Source organism: Cygnus olor, chromosome 15, assembly GCF_009769625.2.
Source record: "Cygnus olor isolate bCygOlo1 chromosome 15, bCygOlo1.pri.v2, whole genome shotgun sequence".
Taxonomy (NCBI): domain Eukaryota; kingdom Metazoa; phylum Chordata; class Aves; order Anseriformes; family Anatidae; genus Cygnus; species Cygnus olor.
In genome coordinates, this window is record NC_049183.1 from 5,543,685 (window position 1) to 5,568,038 (window position 24,354).

Below are 24,354 nucleotides of genomic sequence, written 5' to 3' on the forward strand. Positions count from 1 at the left end.
GCCACGCCCCCGTGGCCACGCCCACCGACCACGCCCCCTCCACGCGACTATGTGCTCGTGTGGCCACACCCCTCCGGAAACCACGCCCCTTCAGCCACGCCCCCTCCCCGTGACCACGCCCCCTCCCCCCGGCGCGGCAGGGAGCAGGCGGCAGCAGCGGGCGCACGGGGCTGTATTTATTTATTGACCGGGGGGCGGGGGCGCTCAGAAGGCCGGGTTGCCGAAGCCGAAGCGCTGCTGGGCGGCGCGGAGCTCCTGGAGCAGGGCGGCGGGCCGCAGGCCGAGCTGCGGGAAGGAGGGCGGCACCCCAGCGAGCCGCCGGGTTTTGGGCTCAGAAAGGGCGCCTTTGGGTAAACGGGGTGCTGGCAGCCAGGGAGGGCAGAGCTCGGTGCCCTACCCGCAGCCAGCCCCTGCTCCCCCCCAACCCGTACCCACCTTGACGGCGTACTTGTAGCACTGCTCTGCCTCCAGCTGCCGCCCTCCCTGGAAAAACACAACCGTGGGTTATGGAGAGGGTTAGCGGGGGGGGCACGGGTAAGCAGCGAGCGCTGCCCTGCCCGGGAAGGGTGCTCAGCAAGAAGCACGCTCCCCCGGGGCACGCGCTCAGCAGGAGAGGACAAGCAGCGAGGCTAGGTGCTGCTCTTGCCCTGTGCAGTGATCTTCCCTAAGCTTTTTCCCCCTGGGATCTAGGAGATGTTTTCCAGGCTCCTGAACAGGTGCAGATGAAGCCTCGCCCCTGCACCAGTCTGGGGTTTAGCGGCTGGCTGGGCACTCACGTGCAGGCAGATGAGGGCCAGATATGCCCACGCCTCGGCATTGCTGTTGTTCAGGGCATTGGCTTCAGAGAGAGCGTCCTCTGCTTCCCCCATCTCCTCCAGCTTGAGAGAGAGAGAGAAGGAGAGGCGTGAAAAAAGGCAAACGGCAGGCAGAAACGGCTTCTCAGTTCTTTGGAGCAGGTGCCTGTTAAAATCACTACAACAAAAGCAACCAGCAGAACAGCAGGCGCTGAGCTGCTGGGTGCTTCCCCTGACGGGGCAGCAAGGACAGGACTCAGGGCAGAGAAAACCAGACGGGTACTAACACCTCCAGCCCCAGGAACCAAGTGGTCCCGCTCCACCAGGAGCTCTGGTGACCTGCTGGTGTGCCGCTGCCATGGCTCTGGTCCTGGTCTCCCTTCCCACAGAAGCTGGCTGCTCAGCAGCTCCCTGGAGGCGGGGGGGGGCTGCCGCGTGGTCTCCTTGCTCTGCGGGCTGCTCCCAGGCCACACTCACCTCCCTGCCTTTTGGAGTCTGCAGCCTCTCGGGAGGTGTACGTTTGGCCAAAGGGGAAACAGAAGTTTGAGTTCCTCCCTGTTTGTTTCCCTCAGCCAAACTCCGTTGGAGGAGCCTCTCGAGGTGCGCCTTTGGGAGACGCCGCGCTGCTGGTGGCTCTGTCTGGGTGTCCTTGGCAGCCCTTCAGAGGCGCTGGATTCCTCTGGGCAGGGAAAGCACCGAGATTCCTCTGTGCTGACATTCTGCTCAGTTCTCTTGTGGTGACATGCAGGTCATGCGCAGGCAGGCACTCAGAGCAGAGCCCAGGCCCAGATCACACGCCTGCCATCACATCTGGGGAGGGAGGCCCTGGCGGCAGGACAAGGCAGGGAAGGAGGCTGCTGCTGAGGGTAACTGTCTTATTCTCTACCTCCCCTATGAGCAGCCTGGGGTGTCACCCTGGGACTGTGACAGGATGGCCTTCAGAAGCATTGGTGTGACAGGCAGTTAAGCTTTTCTTTAATAAAGGGCGTCAAGTAAAAGCAAGCTCTGCATAGCGTGCCACAAACCCAGCTACGGCACAGGTGACGTGAAGTTGGGATCTCACAGGTAACTGCACTTACCCTGTAGCAGGCGATTCCCACTCCCAGCCAGGTGAGACAGGATGCAGAGTTCTTGCAGGCCTGCAGGTAGGTCTGCTTCGCCTTGCCGTACTGCCAGGAGAGAGATTATCACGTTGCTCTGCGTTAAAAGCGTCCCTCCACAGTGGTCCCTCTCCTCAGGAAGCTGCCGAGTGCCCCATCTCCACTGGGGCTCAGACACCCACCGTCCCCACTGCTGCCGGAGGGGCTGAGGGCTTGATCGCTGCCCCCAAAGCTGGTGGCTCTACGCTGGCAGGAGCTAATGCAGTGGCGTAAAAGACACCCTCATTGATCTGAGGATGAGAATATCTCGGTAGCACGCCGAGACTGGGAGCCTGGCACAAAGGAGTAAGCAGCTCTGCGAAGGCTTTGCTGGGTTGTGGCATTTAGCTATAGCTGCAGATAATGGTGTTTTATACCTGGGATCTGGAATCTAATGCTGTTCACTTTGTTGCAAATTCCCTTCTTCCACTCCTGCTGCCTCCTCACCTCTTTCTCTTCCAGGTAGACGGAGCCCAGGCGCAGGTAGACAAAGTGCATATCTGCAGCATCCACCACAAAACTGATGGTTCGCTCGTAGCACTCCTTCGCCCCTGCAAAGTCTCTCTTCAGGTAGCACAGGTGCCCTTTCAGAGCCCAGACATCTGGATTCTGTGCACACAAAGCCAAAGAGTGAGGCACGGCTGGGAGATGGGAGAGAGAGAGACCTGGAGGAGGGCCAGGAACCCCTGTAATCAGCAGACAGGAAGAGCCGACAGGTATTTGATTGCAGCAGAACAGATTTTACGTACAGAATAAAAATCAATTCAGCAGGCTGCCTGCAATGAAAGCCCCCTCCAGCCTTCCCTGCACGGTATCCTGGCCTGAGCAAGGCTCCCCCAGGTACTGAATACACAAGTAGCATTCGGAGATGTCAGCTTTACAGTCCTCTGCGCCTTCCATTCAACCTGACTCTCAAAAGCCGCCTTCTTCTGAATAGCAACCTTGTTTCCCATGAAACAGAAGCTGACTCACCAACACAGGGAGAAGGGATCAGGATATACGTGTTCAAAGGGAGAGGAAAGGCAGACAATGCAGAGAGAGCACTTCTCGGTCAGAAATGCTGCCTGTCCGTGCAGAAGACGATGGACAGCAAATAATAAGCTGGGTAAGGAGGAGGGCAGTGCTGCAGCCACAGCCTGGCGCGGTTAATCACCTATGATTGCCCTCCCCAGCAGAAACTGCTGCAGACTTACGTTAGAATTGCTCAAGTGGAAACGAAGCACGGGCTCTAGGTTCAAACACACAACGCAGGCAGCGTCTGCTGCAGCGTTTGGCCAGTCTCCCCCTTTGGGGCAGCATCCTGCACTTGCGAACACAGAGGATTACCATGAAGTCGATCCTAACGGCCTCGCAGAGACATTCTTCACATTTGGAGAAGTCTTCCTTCAGCAAGTAAGTCCGGGCCAGCGCCAGGTAGTACGCGCAAGAGGGGCCTCCCAGCAGCTCATGGGCAAGCGCCATGTGAACAAACTGCAGAGGAACAGCACCCCGACACGGTTAGGAGAGCAAGCACACCACGGACATCCCCAAGACGCTGCTCCTGCCCTGCAAACACACTTCAGGAGGACTGCCTCGCGCCCACTTGAGTTCCATGAACAGGAAACAGGAGATTTTCTCCCCCCCCTCGCTTGAAAATTTACCTCCCATTACTTCTAGGTCTGTTTTGCTTTAAGCAGCTCTTTCTGCCACGTAAAATTAAGGCAGACAGCGTAATGTGGCAGTCAGAGAAATCTCACAGAGATGACTGGGGGGGGACAGGAACATCCCACAGGTGAAACAAATTGCTCTGACACGCAAATGTCTGAAAGAAGAAAGGAGTACTGGTGTACTGGAAGCATCGCAAGAATGCATCTCATCTCTGGACGTACAAGAGCACGTTGTTCCCTCCACAGCCAGCAGTGCCGAGCTGAGACACTCCGAGTGCTTTGCCTGCCTGAAGTGACTTTGTCCTCAGGCAGCATTTTGGTCTTAACGCTCTGCCTGGCCTTAGTTTTGCATTTCTGGGCAGTGGTTTTGCTCTCTTGGCATCTGGGGTAGCCTCGGTTTGCTCTCTAAGCCCAAGAGAGGTCCTTGCTGGAGCTTGCCACCAGCAGTTTGGTAATTATCACACCTCCCTTCCTCCTCCTCCACTCCGTGCCAAGCTGACCTGGATGGCATTGAATTTCATCAGGAATTCCACTGCCTTCATGAAGATAGTGCAGGAAGGCTGGCTAAGTCCTGAAATGGGGGGCGGCCCTGCAAGAAAATGGGCCTTCATCAGTCCCAAACTGGGCTTTTCATTTCTGAAATAAGAGCAAGGGCTGAGACCTTAACAGAGACAGTGGGATCCCAGCAACACAGTGTAAAACCCAGGAGATGGCAAGGGAGGCTGGAGTAGAGATTAGCACAACATTTCTTTCTGAAGGGCTTAAGATTTTTGTAAGATACGTGAAAAGAAACTATATTCTTGACCCACTAGTTTTCCATGCCAAACTCAGAGTAAGAAAACAGAGATTTGTAACTCAGACTTGTTAACTGCACTAAGACCCCTGCCTCCCCAGAACAATCCCGTGGAGCCCAAAGACCCCAGCACTGCCGTCTCTTTGGCACCCATAGGAGAGCGGAGCTATAGAGGAGGCAGATCACAACACAGAGGAGATCCACAGGGACAGTTTAAGAGCTGGCATCTCAGGAGGGAGACATCAGAGCAGCCGGTGAAGGCAGCTGAGTGCAGCCACACGTGGAGAGAGCTGCACTCACCTACCGGTTGTCCATCCTGAGATATGCTCTCCGAAAAAAAATCAGGATGAACCCCCTTTGCCGAAGATTCCCCAGCTAGGGAGAGAGAACGAGACTCAATGTCTTGCTTTGGCATCAGGACGGCCACGGCTCAGTGCCCCCAGGTTACCTCCCTCCCTGCTGATCACACGAGGCCACCTCCCAGCCCTAGGCTCTCCCTCAACCCAGACCCCACTCCCTGACCTTCTGGGGCTGCCTCCGATGCCAGAGCCTCTTCCTCAGGAGCTGGGCAGGCCAGGGCAGGCTCCTCCGCCGCCTCTGGCAGCCTGCTGGCTGAGCCGTCTGGAGGCCCCTCTGGAATGAAACCCCCCAACAAGCATTAGGTCCGTGCAGGCTTTGCCTTTATCTGGCCACTTTGGAGCAGAACTCCACTGAAACGGGGGGAAGAGAGAAAATATACAAGAACTACCAGATTTCTCTAACTGGGATGAAAATAGCTTGCACAAGGTAATACGTGGCTCTGGAGTCTTTAGTACAAGATTACCATATAATGCTAGAGATAGGTATAAATGAAGCAATATCCTTTCCTTCGTAATTGCAGAGGGTGAAAAAAGGCATATGACCCTGTAGGCCTGCTTGAAGCATTTTGCACAGAGTGGGGATAGTGATAAAAATAAAGCCAACTGGTATTTTCTGCAGCCCAGCCAAATACTTAGGACTTGGCTCGGGGTGAGGCCAGATTCGCAGAGGCTCCAAAGGAGGCCTTCAGCTCAGAGTTGCCACTAAGCAGCTGTCTTGCCCTTTGTGAGTTGGTCAGACAGTGCTTTCCGAGCGGTGTTGGGACGTCACAGCAACAGCTTGCATGAGAGCTGAACCTGGATGACCCCGGTCAGTAGTACAGCTGTCACGGTAGCAGCCCTACCCTTCCCTTCCAAAGCTTCACGAGGTACGCTCACTTCCTCCAGTTACCCTGGCCACTGCCCACACGTCCGTATATCAGCAGCACTGGGCTGGGCCAGAAAAATAAATGTGAAGGCTGGTTCCTCTCCTAGGCTCTGGGTAAGACAAAGCACGGGCCGTGCTACCTGCATTTCAGCTCCAGCATTTAAAGCAGGGCACTTTCTCTCTCTGGCATAGTTCGTGGTCAGGCTGTTCAAGCTCACAGCCCACTTCTGCTTCCTTTCCCTTCGCGTTTCTCCTCTTTGGTCTCACTGTTCACCATCTCGCATACAGCTTCAAGTCTCCTCCTTGCTAGCACGAGGGCACCTCCTGGTTTTGCTAGGAATTACCTGGCAAAAGCTGTTCTGGGCCTGGACTGGTAGACCTCACATACGCAGCAGCAATTTGCTTTTTCCCTCCTTTTCCCTCAGAGATGCTCCTCTCCTTGGCGAGCTGTGCTTGGAGTTGCTTCTTAGCCTCGCGGAAGGCCATTTCTGCCTGAATATTGTTATTCTGCAGCTCATAGAACAGACCTATGGGAGACAAAGAGCAGCATGAGAAGAAATCTAGCCCTTAGCAAAATCCTCCCCTTAGCCCTCAAATTAGAGCAGTGGGGAAGAGCAGCAGGGTAAGAAGCAACGTTCGTCTCTACAGGAATGCCTTGAGCACACAGGCCGGCTTCCTTTTGTACCTGAAAGCGTCCAGGCTACGACGTCGGATGGCTCCAAGCAGCAGGCATCCTCAAAGAAAATCTCTGCCTCTTCGTAGTGCTGCAGCACGACTGCCACGATCCCACAGAGCAGCAAGCTGGGGGCAGGCAGACAGGTGAGCCTTGCAGGCCCCCATCGGTGGCGTGGGGGACTCCCCTCACCTCCCCACCCTCCGGGAGCACACAGCACCTGCGCACGTGGTGTGGATCCAGAGAAAGAGCCTCCCGGAAGCACTCCTGGGCTTTGGTGGTGTCCTCGAGCAGGAGGCAGAACGCCCCATAGTCCAGCCAGTACTGGGTGTTGTGCTTGTCCTGAGCTATCCTCTGGGCACAAGAGATCGTTGTGGGAGTAAGGGCTCCTGCCATCGTGCCCAGCACACACAGCGCACCAGGGAGACAACTCTGCAACAGCCACGGCTTTCCTCTGGCAGAGTTTAGCAACAATCAAGCCCTTGTTTATCACATGCTAGGGTTTCCCTTAACTGGGATCATGCCGGGCTTCCTCTAAGCCTCCTTCACCTATCGGTGCCCTCCAGCTTCAGCTGACCTCTCAGCCCTCTGATAGAGGTCCCCAGTGCTGACCCAGCGTGCCTTTTGGACCGGCTCACCCCATTTCCCCTGGCCTCAAGGCTCAAGTCCTCAGTGACCTGGCCAGCCTCTGCCTCACATCCTCCAGAGAGCAGCATCTCCCTAGAAAATCTCTCGCACATTCAGCGCAAGTACCCTGCTCACGTTCACCTCCCTGCTTCGCACACAACAGACGAGGCTGGCTGAGCTGTCAGCTGCAGCGATGGTGTGCTGGCTGCCAGCCCGGACACGCGGGACAGAGACAGGAGGGAACAGGGGCTCCTTCACCTGCTGGTGGTAGAGAGCTGCCAGCTTGTAGTCCTTGTTGACTTCAGCTTCGTGAGCAAAGAGCCAGAGCTGCTCAGCCGTCACGCGGGTTAGAGGGACAGGAGAGGCAGCTTCCTCGTGCAGCAGCTGGTAAGGAGTGAGATAGAGTTAGCCCTGGGGAGGGTAAGAACGGTTCGTGTGCTCCTCATTCAGCAGCAGCCCCCAGTCCAGCACCGGGCAGAGCACACCTTGGCATGGCTAGGGCTGGGTGGGTTGGAAAGGCAACCTGCCCCAGCCTCTTTTTGGGGTGGGTCACAGCCCCGCAATCCTGTGGGCCCACGTCCTTCCCAGGTACCTCTACCAGAGAGGGAAGGGGCAATATCTATTATTGGCAGCTGTGGCGAGTAAAAGCATCCCCCAGATCAAGACCACTTCCAGCTTCCTTTGTGGTGTCACTGGTGACCCCAGCTCAAGCTGAAGGTCTGTGCTCTGCCCAGCTGGGGGGCAGATGGCACAGGCCCTGCCACCCTCCCCAGGAGCCGGCTGCAGCAGCAGCTGCTGGTGGTCCCTCGCATCCCACCAGCTGGATTTTGCAGCAATGGGATCCAGATGCAATGGATCCCGTCTCTGTGTGTGGCTTGGGGCCCACGTGTGATAACTGCAGCAAACGGAAGCACAAGCCTGCAGCTGTCTTGAAGGCGAATGTGCCCCTGCCTTCACTAGAAGCAGCTTCTAACCCAGATCCCCAGTGGCGCTGTATCCCAGGCTGACCATCCCAGCTCACCGGACACATGCCAAGGTTTCTCCCTACCTGGTTCACGGCAACGTGCATCTGATCCACCAGGTACACGTACAGCTCACTGAGAAACGCCTGGAACTGCTCCTGGGTCTCAAACGCCGTGGTCTTCAGGTATTTCTCCCTCACAATTTTTACTACAGCATACTGTGGAGACATGTGATACTTGGGCAAGACAGATTCCCCCACAAGCTCCACAATCATAACAACACAGAGCCAGAACACACATTTTCATGGACTCATAGAATATCCTGAGTTGGAAGGGCCCTACAAGGACCAGTGAGTCCAACTCCAACTGCCTGAAGCTCTAACTTAGTTCTAAGGAAGAAATCCAGCCCAGCACTGATAAAAGGAAAAAAAAGTAAGCAGTGATGAATTCCTTTCCCACCTCCCAGCCCTCACCTTCCCTGACACACAGATGCCCCTTTAAGGGACATGTGGAGAAGCCCCTTCTCCCTGGGGAAGGCTGTGAGAGTGCAAGAACAGTCAGCTTTGCCTTCCATGGGATACAAACACGGGGCAAATAGGTGTGATCAGGTTTGGAGTCTTCCCCTGTTGACAGGAAAGGTTCTCCTGGCGTGTGACCAAAGCAGCCTGCTGCCTGCTCCGTTAGAGGAAAAACCTGGCCCTCCCCATGCCCTCTGCAACAGCCTGGGTGGCAGGAAGGGATTCTGGAGCAACACGGAGTAACACACTAAGTTACCACCACGGAGCAGCAGTTCCTCACTGAGAAACTGCCTGGACAAAACAAGTAGGGAAGTAAAACAACACAATGGACTCTTTGCCTTTAGCTGTTCCTTGAAAGCAAAATATTTCCCAGAGCTATTGAGCTCAAAGTTGAGTACACGCTTCTGTTCCTCCAGAGTTTGATGGTCTATCGCTCCTTGGTCAGGCAGCTGCTTCCCAAATAGGTCGTGGTATTCACTTAGGATGGCAACAGCAATGCTTGTGACATGGTTGTGATAATCTTCCACAGCCTAGGATATAAGAAGTATCAGGAAATAAATAAATAATCAAACTTCAAAAGTCACTTAAGCCATCAACCTTGAAATGAGTTTTATTTTCCAGAGCCCCCCCCCCCCCAAACCCCACCTGACACAAATCTCAAGTAGCCTGTCACACATCTTTTCCTGTCCATACCTGAAACATTGCTATGTAAATACTGTGAAATACAGAAGCGCTCCTTCATAATGTTATCACTCCTGCTTTATTTTTCAATCAGAACCCAGTGTTTCAGTCATCATTGCCTTTTCTATAGCACTACAATTAGCTGCAAGTAAACTATATCTCATTTGCTGGGAGCTCCTTAAAGCCATGGGCAAGCCATCTTCTGCAGAGCCTGTAATCCCGGTGGCAAAAGCCTCCATGCACTGCAATAATCAAAATGTATCACTTTGTGCACTCCAGACAGTCCAGCACAAATCAATTCTGCAGACACACTGGGGTCAGTTATTGAAGTACTGCTTCGTCCCCCACTGTTGCTTTGAATTTCCCATCAGCCAGGAGCCATCTGAGGACAGGCTCCTTCAGCGGCTGTTCTGTACCTACCGAAGACCAGCCAGTGGTCTCAGATTGTTTTCTGGGGCCAGGATGTTGCACATGCAAAAGTCCTCACAATTTTTTTTTTTTGTGGGGTGACCTGGTTGAGGCTGATTCTGTTCATGTTTGTCTGGGTCTGAAGAAGCACGTGGGCTAGTCTGGGACAAGAAATTGCCCATAAGCATACAGTTCTGGTACCTCCCCAGCACCCAGTTCACTCCCAAACACTCCCACACTGCTGCTCTCTTCTCTGCCTTTTCCAGATCTTGCCCCTTTTTATGGGCTGCCAATGAGAGTAACACAGCCCAGGAATGATTTCCCAAGGCATAATGCTACAAAGATAACACATCCAGAAGTTTTCTGTGTGTTTCCTCTGCAAATCTCATCTATAAGTTGCTGCAGAGCTCAGACTGAAAATTAAAATCCCTTATGTGAGAGGGACAAGGGCAGAAAGAAGCGGCAAAGTGGTGGCAAGGCCACAGGCTCTTGCACATACCTTCTTGGCGCCTTCAGTCCGGGGAGGCAGCAGAGGGCGAGGGGGAATCATCTCCTTGACCCTGTCAATGAGAGGGCAGAAGAGATCGGCCTGACATCCTGCCAGCGACGCTCAATTGTCTCAGGTGCAGGCAGCCTGTAGTGCGAGGGCTCCAGCCTGTCATCGTGTCCTTGAGACACCTTGCAGGGACCAACACGGGAGAAACTGTGAAGGCTCTGACCAAGAATGAACTGTAAAGACTAGGGCACCTTCATTCAATGCTTGCAGCTTGTCATAATGCTTGGGAGAACTAGCTACTGCCTCGCTCCCTGCTGATGATTACACTCCATGGGGATTGGATAAGATTTATTTAGTTATTTTCACCAGGCTTCACTGACCCATTACACAAAAACTCCTGTAAAAATTCAGCCCAGCAGGTAAGGTTAGCATTTGTTATTGCTAGCAATCAAAACCACTCTCCTACAGAAGTAGACCGTCTTATCAAGTTGTTATTCCTTTAACTCACAGCCTCCTGGGTCTGCCAGAACACCTGTAAGAAAGGAGGAAAGCTCTGAAGAATGTTATCACTGTAAACCCTGGGCCACCCCATCCATCAGCTCCTGACATCCCACAGTGCAGCTGCAGCACCTTATTCTTTGGCCATGCATCGACTCCTAGACACCATGTCACGCCTGTCTGTGTCACTACTAGGGTTGCAACGACCTTCCAAATATTGATTAAAAGGCCTTAGGACTACAGTAATATTAAGATTTTACTGAAAGCCTTAGCGTCAAAACAGCCTAAATTCTTTGGGATTTTATCAAGATTTCCTGTTTGCTGGCACTAAAACACCTTCAGTCCTTAGAAGGCAATCCAGCCCACCAAGCAGTGTCACATCCCTGTTTTGGCCCCTGCCCAACTAACAAAGCACACTGCTTCCCCCACACCAAAGCAAAACCGCTCCTACAACCATTCTGCCGGCTCGCAGAGCTTCCGAGCAGCTGACTTTGCCAGGCCCTGACCTCCGGCCACTTCTCCCGTGCAAAACTTCTGTATATTCAGAGACCTGAAAGGTTTCAGCGCTGAGCAGGGGACTCAGCTCCCCTCCCGCCTCGCCCACGGGAACGGTGATGCCGCGGCCTCTGCTCGTGTCCCCGTGGGACCTGCCACCCACCATCAGCTGCTTTTCCTGTAAGGTCAAGGGAGGCTGCGCAGCACAGCTCCAAAATGTCCCTTCAGAAAGCTGCCGTCCTGCTCTCCTTGCTGCCATTCCTGCCGGTCCCTTAGCCCACGCAGGACGTACCCCCACAGGACACAAATACAATCATCTGACTCCGCGTGGGGCTGCCGTAGGCGCCAGAGGAGTTGTCGGGTCTGTGGAAAGCGTTGTGGCCGTGAGCAGCAACAGGTCCTCTTGCACAGCCTGCTGTGCTGCCTAGTGAGTGGTGCCCTCGTTCTGCAGTGCCTCCCTGCAGAGGCCTGTCAGCACTCCTCGGGAAACCCACGCTCACAACCCCACCCTCAGAAGAGCTCCCATCACTGATGCGGTACCTCTGCTAGGGGTACAAAGGAGAACCAAACTGTTTCACTTTAAGATGAGAAAGAGAAAACCAAGCACAACAACAACCCAGGCAAAGCAAGCGAGCAGAAGCGGAGGCTGACGGAGAATTTTGGACGCAGCCCAGGAAAGAGGGCTGTAGTTTGCTAACGAGCTATGTATTCAAACAGCCTTCCAGGGAAAAAAAAAGCACTGCTGATCCCATCTGCCAGGACACATGTACGTGTCATCAGCTCGAGCCCCTCAGGACAGGGCCCTCTCCACTATTCGGAAGTGCTGATTTTCCAGGCTTCACATCCACAGATGCACATGGCAGGTGAGTGAAGAGTAATTACACTGAATTCATGCACGTTGCAGTAGAGTAGGAAGCAAACCAAAAAGGTCAGGACAAGGTCTGTTGCAAGGGGGGCTCACTTTCCCCAAACCTGTTTTTCCTAGAAGACAGCAGGCAGAACAGAAGACAATGCACATGCTTCCTGTTCAAAGAACGACTGCTGCTGTGTGGTTTCTACTCACATTTCTGTTTGAAAGAGACATACTGCCTGTGCATGTTATGGTTTATTCATTTGCTGTATTTTCTCTTTTTTTTAATCCAATAAATTATACATACTAGGCCTTCCCTAGACTGTAACACAGCAGGACTACCACTCTGCGGACAGGAAGCAACTGTCTTAAATCAAACAGACAGCGAAAGACTCGAAACCTCAGAGATGAGAGGGCAGCTCTACAGCAGAATGATGTGAAAACTAATGGAAGAGCCCAGGAATGGGTAGAAAGTTGTGACAAAACTTCAGAAAAACAACAGAATGCCATCTGAGAGTTACAGCAGCACTACCGAGTGCAGCCCACTGGTGGCCAGCCCTGACCAAGCAGCAGACATCGCATGCAAGAGGCGACCACAAGGGGATGAATAGGAAACCAAGCCTGGACAGAACACAGATTTGGTCATGCTGCTCTGGTGTCTCTCTTTTTGAGGTGACTGGCAGGGAGATGCCAGCTCAGATGAACACAAACGTTTTCCAAACCCACCCAGTGCCACCTCGGAAGCAGTCTGGCCCAGCCCTCCTGCTGATTTCAGTGGGCTTTGGATCGGACACTCAGATGGTGCTCACGGAGCACACTGAAGGGTAGGCTCACTATCCAGTCCTGTTTCTATCCTGCAGGAGAATTGAGTTGTCAGCCCCAGGGTTATAGCATGTCTTTACACACCTTTTGGTGAGCTCCTCTCGCAATCGTTTTGGTACCAAGGCCTTGTCCAGCTTTATCTCCATCACCAGGAACGTTCCTGCTTCAGCATATTGCTGTGAACATAACCATTACTCTCTCAATGTCACGCTATCTAGAACCATTACTGGCAAGATGAAAGACAGCATATAGCTACAGATCTTCAGCAAATCTTCTTTAAACCGAAGACGTATAATTTGTTTTATAACCCGTGCTCAAAGTGATTTACACTAACGAAATTATGCTCAAGCAGTCAGTCCAGGAAAAAAAAAGAAAGCTAATCAATTTGCTTGGACAATAAATATGCATTCTAGATGTTTGGAAGAGGAAGACAAAAAAGGAAGATACCCTCCTAAATAATGCCTGATTATTTATGACCTTCTAGCCCAATGCTAGACTGTCCTCCAACAGGATGTCACTGGAAGAACTCCAGGACAGCATCTGTGTAAGACATCCCTCGTCTCCAACTCACTCTTGAATAATTTGATTATGTGAAAGGTACAAAACACTGATGCAGTGATGGTCTAGCAGTTTTCTTCTCTTTGGAGATACAAAATTACCTGTCCATCAAGACTGAGAGATTTTTCGGTATTTTCATCTTCTAGAGCAGCATCTGACAACTGGGTTTTTGGTGCATAGGACATCTGTTGAAGAATAAAAAAAAAGACATCTTGTTTCAGATTCAAACTTCACATCTTCACGCCTTCACAAACTCAGGATGTGACCGCATTGTACATTTGTTCAGGCAGCATGTACTAAAATTTCAAGGTGACGAGTATCTCTCAGTTGGCTAGAGCAACACAGCATCAGTCCCTGTTTCCAACTGCCTCTGATGTAGAAATGGTCCAACCACGTTGCAAAGTGCCTCTACAGACCTTACCCTTCTGTTGAATTCCTTTTCTCTGGTGCTCTTCTCCTTTTCTTCTCTCTGGGCCTTACTGGGAACAGCTCTGGAAAGAGGAGAGCTGATTCCTGGGGTGCATGGTCTTTCTTTAGTCGGACTGACCTGTGGCCTGAGATCCCGCAAAATGCTCTGCTGTTTTTTAGTCTGGAGAGGAGGGGAAAGGAAGAAAAAAAAAAAGGAAGTGACAAGAGAGAATCAAAGGACAAATTAGGCTTCCCCATCCTTTTTGCTTAACCTCTCACATCACAAAACACGCTGTCAGGGCCCTAAACGCATTAAGAAGCTCTGCAACCTCACTCTCTCCTCCTAGGCAGTTAGCTGCCTGTGCTCAAGGCCAGCTCTGATACTGTGCAGCTGCGTAGCCTCTGGTCAGACTGCTAAGGAAAGATCTGCCTGAGAAAGTCTCACTAGGGCCTCCCTGTCTTCTCTCAAGAACTTCGGTTTCACTGGGGCACTGGCCTTTGGTTCTTGCCCGAGCTACACGGTAAAAATGCTGGAGCCCAGCCCCAAACTGCCCTGATCCTGACCCACTGGCCTGGCGTGACGCTGGACCTGCCTCACAGCTATGGAGTGACCTGGTGATGTGGAGTGTCAGATGCACCTGGCTACCCTCCCCAGGTCTGCTCTGCACTTGTTTTTTGGTGCCCCTGCCTGCCCTGGCCTGACCCAGCTCCCAGCTCACCTGCCCACGTGGCGCAGCCTCCCTGACACACACGGGGACCCGCCAGGAGCAGATTTTTCACACTACCTGTTCACACGCTGCTTGACCACTGAGATGGGCAGTTCCCCTCCCAGCTGTCAGGGTTATAGGAGCTGGGCTGGCAAGAACCGAAGGGATGCAGGGGAGAAGGTGGAACAGCTGCACAGGTTAGCTGTTTACACCAAGGCCCAGGAGCGGCCCAAAGCATCCGCAAAACCAGAAAATGAGAAAAGCAGAGGGTGTCACCTCACTCGTGACGGATAAATGCCACAGGACAAATAACAGCACCATGCAGCCAGGAGGCCATTATTCCCAGCAGTGAGGCAGGGGCCAGCAAACAGCCTGCTTTTTGGTAGCTGGCACCCAGCGGTGGCGGGGAGGCACGGAGAAGGGCTGTAATTCACCCAGCTCTGTGGCCTGGGCAGCAGCACGAAGGGGGACGCGGGCAGTAAAAGCAGGCTGTGCATCTGTCCTCCTGAAACAAGCTCGGGTCTGTTTGGGGAGTGCTGTGGGAAAATGGAGATGTAACTGTCACTTTTAGCACCAAGGCGGGGGGAGAAATGGAAGACAAATAAACCTCCATGAGCTACAGCTGAAAGAGCTCCAGTGACAGCTTTTTTGGTTGTTGCCTGGGGTAACGCTATCCTTTTAGAGCCACTGTTTGCTCTTCCCAGCAACGCAGTTCATTTGCCCGTGTTCCTGAGTGGGGAGCGAGGAGTGATCTCACAGCTCTCCCTGCTCAGCTGCTGACAGAGAAGGGAGCGGAGTGAGATTTTGAGCCTCCCCCAGCCCCCAAAACCTGCTCACGCACACCCAGAAATCACCTGCCTTTGAGAAGACTGCACCTAGAAGCTGGTGTCGTTTTCCTCCAGCACCAGAAGGGCAGTGAAGCCTCAGAGCTGGCCCCTGAATACCACTCTGCCCGTACTCCTGCACCCACACTGCACAAACAGCCGCAGAGGTGGCGCGGAGCCTGGCTGTCTCGCCTGCTCTCACCTTCTCGAGCACCTCGCCGTCCTGGTAGGCAAAGACACGAAAAGCGCCTCGAATCCGCTTCACGCCAGGGCACAGCAAAGGCACCATGTTGACATATGCCACGCCGTGGAAGAAAATCTGCCTGTCCTCATCTCCCTGGAAACACAGATTGAGGCACTGAGATACTGAACAGACTGTTATTCTCTTTAAGGAAACAAGGTCACCGATCCCATTAAAAAAGGCCACCCAGCAAACTGATGCACCTGATGAGCCAGTGCCTCTCTGTCACTGGCACGCAGCCGAGACAACCTGGAGGAAAACACTGGAGTCATTCAATATGTAGAATATCAATTTTATTCCGATCCCTGCAGGGCAGCTTTTCTCTCTAATGCCCAAACTGTGCCACCCCTTAGGGCAGTCTTTTCAAGGTACAACTGCAAAATTGCCAGCTATCTCGTTCGAAATCCAAACTACCCTACCAGAGCTGTAAGGATGTCAGGTCTGACAGAAATCAGGTAGCTGCAGAAGTCTGAGAGCCTGGACCAGCAGCAGACCAGTGAGGGTAAGGGAGAAGTATCCCAGTCACAGCTGAAAAACCCTGGCACCAGTGACTGCTGAATGAGATTTATAGCAACTGATATGACTTTGCCCTGGAACATGTAAGGAGTTCTCATGTGTTTCTGTTCCTGGCAGCTGACCATTAGCGCGGGAGCTCATTCTTCATTAAACCACCCCAGTTCAGACACAAAAACATAGTTTATTTACACCCAGAGAAAGAAGGCATGAATTTCTTCAAGATGCTCAGAAAAACACTGTCTGAAGATAAGCTCAATGAATTACTTCTCAGAAAGTAACCTCTCCCTGACCCCCCTCCACCAAGCTACCACAGACCATCAGTGAGAGATCTGTAGGCTATATGGAAGAAATCTTATCCTTTGTTTATTTAATAGTCCTATAAGGCTGATTAATCCCTTTACAAAGCCTCTAGCTCTCTGACTTGCTTTGGCTGGTTCAAGGCTGGTTTTGGTGTAACAAAGGCATTGAAAGAAAATGCTCAATAACACGGTGCTGCTCCACAAGCCATAACACCACACCCCCTCCATTTTTACCTTGTCAGCTTTGCTACTTTTGCCTTTGCTGGATGAGACCACAGGCATCCTGCAGACCTCCACGGGCCAGTACCGGCACTCTGCAATGCGCTTCTGCAGACTGAATGCAGAAGAAGGCACTGAGAAGATGCAGAACCCAAGCTGGAGAGCTCTCCCCGGTTAGCCACGCTGCCCTCCCTTCTGTCCCAGCAGCCCCGAAGGCCCCTGCCCTGGCTTTGCTCTGCCCCACTCCGTGGGACACAGCATGCACTCTTGCGCCACTGGAACACACGTACTTTGGGGTAGGCCTGGTGGATTTCCTTTCCATCCACTGCTGTGGGCATTTATGGCACTAGGAGCTACAGAACGATTGCGAGAGCAACACAGTGTGTTCCTCTCTCCCCTGGTTACTTCAGAAATGAAGCGGATAAAAAGGAACATGATTAATGTTGGTATAAATTCAAAGCGGACCCTGAGCTCCCATTCAACACGCCTGATAACTGTGAAACCAGCAGGCAGGCTGATGAAAGTGTACAGGGGAAAAAAAAGATAGAAGGGAGTATTTCCACACATGAGGAATAAGTTGGCTGTGAAACTCAGGGCCACGATGCAGCTGAGGCCAAGAACGTTGCAGGATTCAAAGAGAAACGGGGTACCTACCCCGATCTGAGCACACCTAGAGCCATTAAAGGTAATGTTTATCTAATAAAAAGAGAAAATGAAGAGTGCCCACAGAGTGAAAGGATTTTAATATATCAGGAAAAAAAAAATAAATCAACAAAACTCAATTAGCAGCTCAGAAGAGAGCTGTGTGGGCCACCCTACCCCACGTCTGCTCACCATAACTCCGCTGCCCCTTCCTTCAAACCTTTAGGTGACAGCCTTGAAGGGGTCATGGGAGGGAACGCAGCTGGTCAGTGTTTGCACTGCGGAGGGAACAGTAACCAGCTCCAATTGCTGGCAGCACAAGTGAACATTCACAGGCTGAAGACAGCACCTACAGCCGATTCATCTTCTCCCACCGTAACAGAACTAAGCTGCTGCCAGCAATTAAAGGCTGTTAAGCTCCTCTCTTGCTAATGCAAACACCTTCGGCCAGCAGACAGCACAAGAAGTGAGGCAGGGCAATGGAATGGCCACGTAAGAGGTCTATGAAAATCCACAGACTGCTGCTCATTGCCTGAGACAGGTCACTCAACTAAGTGCATTCCACGATGGTTTCTCCCCCGGATCAGTGTTGGAGGGGAAGCTCTCGTATCCCTTACACGAGCACTGCAGCAGGATCCAGGTAACAGCGTCTTTCCGTGTCCCATACAATTCTCTTCGTGCTTTCTGCCTGGATCCTAAACTCCCTGTCCTGCGAGAAGCAGCACACGGTCAGAGCCAGGAGACCAAACTTCACAGCCTGCATCACCCCCAGACACCCCCCTAAAATGTTCCTTGGGAGAGAAAATGAGTCAGAGACGTGTCCCACTCACCACAGACAGGATACCCTAGCAGAGTACATTAGCAGCCATCCCTGCAGGCACCGGAGCCCATCAGTACTGAGAGCCTGGCTCACAAAGACAGAATGCAAAGTCTCAGCCCAGCAGCTCAGGAGTTAGGACAAGACGTGCCACGTTCACCCTAGGGAGCTCTTCTGTGGTGAGTTAGCATGCCGGCAGCGAGTTAGCATGCCCGCTGGCTCAGGAGAACCATCTCCATACCTGGACACTGTGCAGGGAGCCCACCACCCACCCTTCCTCCCCTCCTCCCGTCACGAGTCTCTGCAAGTCTTTCTCAGCGCCTTCAGGGAGGCTTGACGGGTCTCCTCCAGCCATGACACTGCCAGTCTTTCCTCACCTCTGTTTTGTTGAGCTCTCCATCCTCATCCTCATAGGGACCACCAAAGATGAAGGAGTTGGGTATGTTCAGAGCACCAGGGGCCATGATGTTAGCAAGGGACCATTTTTTGGGCCGGGGTAATGATTCTTTTTCACCACCAGGCTTCAGGATGCCATTCTTGAACAGCAAAGGGACTTCCTTCTAGAGAGACAGGAGAACGAAAGGACTTCAGTTTTCAGCGTGAGCAGGAGCAAGTGCCAGCTGAGCAGAGCTGGGCTTAGAAGGAAGAAAAAACAAATCATGGCGTGGAAGAAAACTGCCAGTTTCAACCCCAATCTTGCCACGCAATCCTTCATTTGTGTTAAAGAAGCACATCACACCTCAGAGACCCTGAGCAATCGCAACAAACCCTGCTGTGCCTCGAGCAGCAGAGCTGTGCACCTCACGGGCCTGGCCGTTTGTCCCCCAGTGTAGGACAACGACCTGCACTGCAGCAGCCAAAACCCAGCTCACTGTGCCAGGACCCGCCCTCACCTCCCCGGCTGCTGGTACTTGCAGGCAAGCCACGTAGTTTTGCGGGGGTCCAGTGGGAACGAAGGCGTCAGGGACAGAGTAAGCTGCCTCCAGCGTGACGCTCAACAAGTTACCATTTGAAAGCTGACTTGCAGAAAGCAGGGGCTTCTCGGTGCGCACAGTCACTTCAAGGCCGCACTGTGGGACAAGGATAAATAGAGCCAATAACCGGACAATTATAACTTTCTGCTCTTGAAGGAGAAGCGAGCAGAAACCCAAGGCTAGAACGTATAATGTTATCTTATTCCTCACTTCAGATGTAAAAGAAAACAGATCAGCACAGGGAAGGAATTTCACGGTCAGTTTTTCCTATGCCTGAGTTACGGTATTTGTGTGTTTAAATCCGAGCCTACTGGGGGGCACGGCGTACGTATTGTCAGCGTCTCGTAAAAAAAGGCCATGGAGAGAGAACACCAGGGACAGAAAACAATGCCCTCGTGATTCAGCACAAGTCAAAGCTACGGCCACGCTTCAACTCTGCCCTATCTCCGCACACTGTACAGCCGTCAGCTACCTGTCCCAACCCTGGATGGTTGGGGGGGGCAGTGAAAAGCCAGCTGTTCAGCATTTTCCTTCCTCCCTAAGAGGTGGCCCCACACCTTTCTTGTTATGCCTCGCTTATTGTGTCACTTAAATACGGGAAAGTAAATGCAATATCCATCCACTTAATTCACTCAGAGTGCTAAGTGCGTGGAGAATCAGAAGCAAAGTTAGACACGCTTTCCCAGTCTCATACCGCACTTCCTGCTTTATTCACTGGGTACTTTTCAACCTGCTGAATGAACGAAGACCTTGCAGGAGAGGCAGTCAGAGGTTGTACAATAATGGACTGTGAGACGTCTTATCCACAGAAAGGACTAAAAGTTGGGCAAGTAATCCTGCCTTTGCCTTTTCCCAATTTTTCAGCACTGTGCTTTCCATCTTGAATATTTTTTTGCAGGGCAATTTGGTAGCTGCACATATTAGCATTTCCTAGCACGACCTCACCTGTCATAAGCACCCTGGGACAGACGTCAATGGAAACTGGAAAGGCCTCCAAGCTTCTAACATATAGGGCTGTAACGTACCTGCGATGAGCTAGGCAGCTGAGTCATGCTCGCCTTCCCATTAAAAAGCAGCAGAGAGCCGAACGAGCGAAGGAACAGTTCCAAACTCCACATACCTTGGCCTCCGGGTGAAGGCTTTCTGATGGAGAGGTAGGCACGGCATACAAAGGAGCCAAGACCGTAAACGAACACTGTCCTGAGAAGAACCAGCAATGAGCACAGCGTCCACTGAGACCCTCTGTAGAGAAGTCACAGCCTAAAGCTGTGCCGCTACAACTCCTAAAGCTGAGCAGCTGCTGTCACCCCCCTCTCCCCACAGACCCAGCTTTCCAAAGGCTCTGTGAAACCCATTTTTGTCAGAAGGAGGTAACTTATAGAGAGGGGTTCATGAGCAAAGACCAACAAGTGCTGGGGAGCAAGAAGTGTTTATGGAGGATGAGAAAATCGATGTTGTACCTTGCAGCAGAGGCAGAAGGTCCACCACAGCCTGGCCAAGAGGCATGACCTTCTCCTCCTTCTGTTTCTTCTGCTTTTGCAACGCTTCTATCACTGTCACTAGGCAGAAAAAAAAAAAAAAAAAAAAAAAAAAAAGATAGGAGCTGGCAAAGTTTCTCCGATACTTTCGGATCAACAGACCAGAGCGGCGAGCTCCAACAAGGGCTGCAAAGGGTCTGTGTCAGCTCCGGCACAGGCTTCTATATCATCTCCCAAGGCTGACAAGAACAGTGAAGCCAAAGAGCCAGGCCAATATGAAAGGGGATTCTTCCAGCTGGCACAGACGAGAACAGAAGTGCTGAGACCCCCCCCACTGCTGCTGCCTAAGTGCTATTCTTGACCGAGTGACTCCTGCAGCAAGAAAGCAGAGCGCAGCAGCTGACAGCACCCACCTCCACCCCTCCGAGGAGCGAGGTGCAGCATCAGGTACTTACAGAGCACAGGTTTCTGCGCAACGTCGACCAAGGAGTTGGGCCCATCGGGGTGGTATTCAAAGCTGGTCGTGAAATTATAGCTTGCTGTCCCGTTTGGCAAGACCTGAATGGTGGAGGAGTCTCCCAAGATCACTCCGTCGTACTCCACACGCACCAAAGTAAAAGGGGTGTCGCTTCTGATGCTTTTCTGTCAAACACAGGCAGCAGATGAAGCAGCTGGCTCTGCAGCAACAGGCCCGTGACCAAAGTTGCCCCTGGGAGGCAGCTCAGTTCCGCACCCAGAACAGAGCGCACCGGTGGGAATCTTTGGCTGCTCCGCTGCAAGAACGGGGAAGAGGAACAGAGCTTGGCTGTGCCAAGACCTGCCTTTAGGAGGGAAATTTCCTGCTCCACCATGCTGTGGTGCCTCAGGGATCATTCAAACCTGCTGCTGGAAGGGTGGGGGCAGAGGGTGGAGAAGTCCAGGCTTCATCCCAAGAATGGGGATGAAAGGCACATCTAAAGCAAATCCAAAAATATCCCATAGATACAGGGCTTCCAGGAAAGAGGGGATTTTTGTTGTGTACTAAGAAGGTAGTCCCTGAGCTGCACGGCTGAGCTCACAAGCTCACGGGACGCTTGTGTCTATCACGTGGCAGCAGCAAGCCCTGCAATCAAGCCAGGGCTCCAGCAAGCTCTTTGGGGAGCTCTGGAGTTTGTTGTTACACCAGCGTCACGTCACTTGCTTTACACAGAGATGAGGAGGCTTAATTTTAAAGCATCTGCACAAAGGGCTGCAAACACAGGTGTACAGGCACAGCGACAGCACAGCACATCGCAGCCACACACACGCGCAGCCCTGTCCAAGCGGGCAGCACCAGGCACTTCCCTGGTGGTGCAAGGAATTGCTGAGACAGGCAGCTGCAGAAGAGTCCCCCCACAGGAGAAACACGGTTTCCTTCTCCAGCCAGGGGGGAGCAGCCACAGCCCTGCATGCAAGAACTGCCGTACCCCAACCAAGCTTTTCTTTCATCTTGAGCAGCGGGGATGCCTGATCTCCCCGGGCCTGGCCCTGAGCTCCCTCTCTCCATGTCACTGGGGTAATTAGTTCCATATTGGCTTTTCCACAAAGAGACTTCATTCACTTAGTTTTAATTTTCAGTCCTCCTGACTGTCACCTTGAGCATATATTATGTGAAAGACTAAACAGAAGAATCCAATTAACCTTTCCCTGTACCATTAATTATCCTATACTCCTCTCATCTTTCTCTACATCTCCTCTAATTAAACAGATTCCACACTTCTTATAGATGGAATTTTTTCCATACTGTTGTTCTCATTATTGCACCTTTGTTAGCCTCTCTCCTTTTGCCATAGCGTTTTCTAAGACAAAGCAATCAGAACCACAAGCAATATTCCAGATGCAATCAAACCACTGGTCTATTATTTTCAGCACAGTTTTCCCTCTTCTTACCTTCTACTTCTCACCTAAGGTGCTGTTTGCTGAACCCATCAATGTGAGAGGTACTCAAATACTACAACATTAAAAAAAAAGAAAAAGTAAAAAAAAAAAATGGGCAGATGATTTTGGTTTGCTTTTTGTCTACAGCTAGAGCTGAAGCAGGGATTTGCATTTTTCTGCTTGCAGCAGTAGCTGAGATTCTCCTCCGTGTTCCTTCCTAAATGCCAGATCCTCACGAATACTTTAAGGCCAGCTGGGTGTATCACGCAGAACATGGAAAGCACACTAGTCATGTTTTCATCTGAATTAGTTTACATTCTTGTACGGTAGGCACGCTGGAGTTACTGCCTTTTCAAAGCTAGAGCCACCCTATTGATTTCAACACAATTTAAACCGCTGTTGTTGGGACAAAAATCGGGCTTTATATGCTAGAACAGGTCTTCTTAGACTTCTTTGTCTCACTGATACGCATTTTCCACCATGTTTTGCTCAAAACACAAACAAACAAAACCCAGTAATTTACAGACTGTCAGGCAGGGAAGTCAGAGACATTTCAAGTCAACAGCACCCCACAGCACGTCTCGACTGCTGCTGAGGAGATGCGTTCCCAAAGCAAGGTGAACCACAAGCCTCCGGTCTGTGCGAATGAGCCCTCGGTGCTGGGGACGAAGCCACAGGGTGGCATCGCTTCCTACAGCCTTATCACCTCACATCTGGTCCAGAATTGGATCGCAGCACAAAGAACCACTCGAGTCTCAGTTATTAAACCAGCAGAGATGTTTTCAGAAGCGCTTTACCAGGTCCTGTGCCTTCACCACTGTGATCTGCACTGCATTTGCCGACGGTGGCTGGGACTCGCTGGGAACAGCCTGAGGCACCAAACAGGATCCCTTTCTAGCTGACAGCCCCTCGGGGGCCTCCATGGCTCTGCGGGAAAAAGACTGAGGAGAGAAATGTGAAAATACCCTTCCTTTCTGCCAGGCTCGGCTTTGCAGCAGCCTCCGATTACACCCAGCGGTGACACGAGGCCTCTGCCTCCCCTGGGAGCAGCTTCCCCAGACAGTCGGGGCTCGGACGTCAAACCACCACAGCGAGCACACGGCCTCACACGGGGCGAGCCCCACACGAAGGGCTCGGAGGAACTTGGAGGAACCCGAAGCAAAAATTCCCTGGCTCTGAGAGGAAACTCCCCCACGCTGCGCCCCCAGCCCAGCCCCAAACCCCACGCACCCAGGAGGGCCGTGACCAGTGCTGCACCCTCGCACCTGGCCCTGCAGCCCCCCGAGCCCCCAGACCCTCACCGTAGCGGCCCGGGGAGCCGTGAGGAAGCTCGGGGGTGCCGAGAGGGGAAAGCCCCAGCGGGAGCCGGTCAGCGGGAGCCGGGCGCGGCGGGGGAGGCGGGACTCGAACCCGCGGCCTTGGCGACCCCGGGGGGGGGGGAGGGGGAGCGCGGCGCCGCGCCTCTCGTAACCACGGCGACGCGGCCGCTCTCGCGAGCTCTCGACCCTTGGTGAGAGCTCAGCCCCGCGTCACGTGCTGGGGACCGCGTGCCCTTGAAGCCGTCGTGGGCGCCATGTTGGGTGTGGGCAGCCCTTGCCAGACCCCTGTGGGGTGGGCAGGGGGTGTGTGACAGAGGCGGGATGTGCCCCCCCCCCATATAGGGCCAGGCCTGTCCCCACCGCCCCCAGCCCCAGCCATGGCGTCCTGCCCCCTGTTCCCCATCCCACAGCGTCCACCCGGCCCCTCATCCTCATCCATGGGGTGCCCGGGGACACCCCCATCCCCTCACGTCCCCTCGAAGCCAGGGATAGAAGAATGGGGGCTTGCTTAATCGTATTGATCATTTCTAAATAAAACAATCGTAATTATTAAAGCCAGGAATGCTTAATCGCATTAAAATAGATATTGCTGAGTGTCTTTGCTTACTGCTGTGCAAATTAACCGAAACAAGGAGTCTCGGGGCCCCTCACAGAAGATGTTTCCTGACAAAAACGGGGAACCTGTCCCAAAAACCAGCTGAGACCGACCTCGTGGCTTGGAAAAGAGCCGAGGAGCAGCTGAGTCTGTACAAAGGCAGGGGGTCAACCAGTGGTGATGAAGAGGAGTTATCGGCTTTCATCCCCACGACCCCCCAGCGACCACCACCAGA

At 52.7% G+C, this 24,354-nt stretch overlaps 1 protein-coding gene across 3 annotated transcripts; it reads right to left on the reverse strand.

Annotated features, from left to right (window-relative positions):
• Nucleotides 1-139: 139 nt before the first annotated feature.
• CFAP70 (cilia and flagella associated protein 70) lies at nucleotides 140-23,637 on the reverse strand. Of its 3 annotated transcripts, none has more exons than XM_040574463.1 (28): nucleotides 23,507-23,637; nucleotides 23,003-23,146; nucleotides 20,765-20,951; nucleotides 20,292-20,390; nucleotides 19,952-20,031; nucleotides 18,751-18,927; nucleotides 18,235-18,417; nucleotides 17,658-17,749; nucleotides 16,414-16,513; nucleotides 15,326-15,460; nucleotides 13,606-13,773; nucleotides 13,286-13,369; nucleotides 12,711-12,802; nucleotides 9,965-10,025; nucleotides 8,715-8,906; nucleotides 7,945-8,076; nucleotides 7,155-7,280; nucleotides 6,490-6,623; nucleotides 6,282-6,397; nucleotides 5,941-6,123; nucleotides 4,895-5,005; nucleotides 4,080-4,168; nucleotides 3,260-3,403; nucleotides 2,381-2,542; nucleotides 1,874-1,963; nucleotides 777-878; nucleotides 436-483; nucleotides 140-285 (listed from the first exon to the last, which is right to left on the reverse strand). In XM_040574463.1, the coding sequence occupies exons 2-28, from the start codon at nucleotides 23,126-23,128 to the stop codon at nucleotides 205-207; spliced, it is 3,294 nt and encodes a 1,097-aa protein (XP_040430397.1). In that variant the 5' UTR covers nucleotides 23,129-23,146; nucleotides 23,507-23,637; the 3' UTR covers nucleotides 140-204. The 3 variants fall into 3 exon arrangements, with proteins under 3 accessions (XP_040430397.1, XP_040430398.1, XP_040430395.1); XM_040574464.1 differs by having other exon boundaries at nucleotides 8,775-8,906; nucleotides 23,471-23,628; XM_040574461.1 differs by having other exon boundaries at nucleotides 23,471-23,628.
• Between the last annotated feature and the right edge of the window lie 717 nt (nucleotides 23,638-24,354).

Bases quoted from the DNA above. Each gene is read 5' to 3' on its own strand.
- CFAP70 (XM_040574463.1), bottom strand. From the start codon at position 23,128: ATGGAGGCCCCCGAGGGGCTGTCAGCTAGAAAGGGATCCTGTTTGGTG. The intron at 20,032-20,291 runs GTACAACATCGA...GGTTCTTCTCAG, and splicing joins CCTTCTGCCTCTGCTGCAAG to GACAGTGTTCGTTTACGGTC. The intron at 13,370-13,605 runs GTAAGGTCTGTA...ATTCTTCAACAG, and splicing joins AAAAGGAATTCAACAGAAGG to ATGTCCTATGCACCAAAAAC.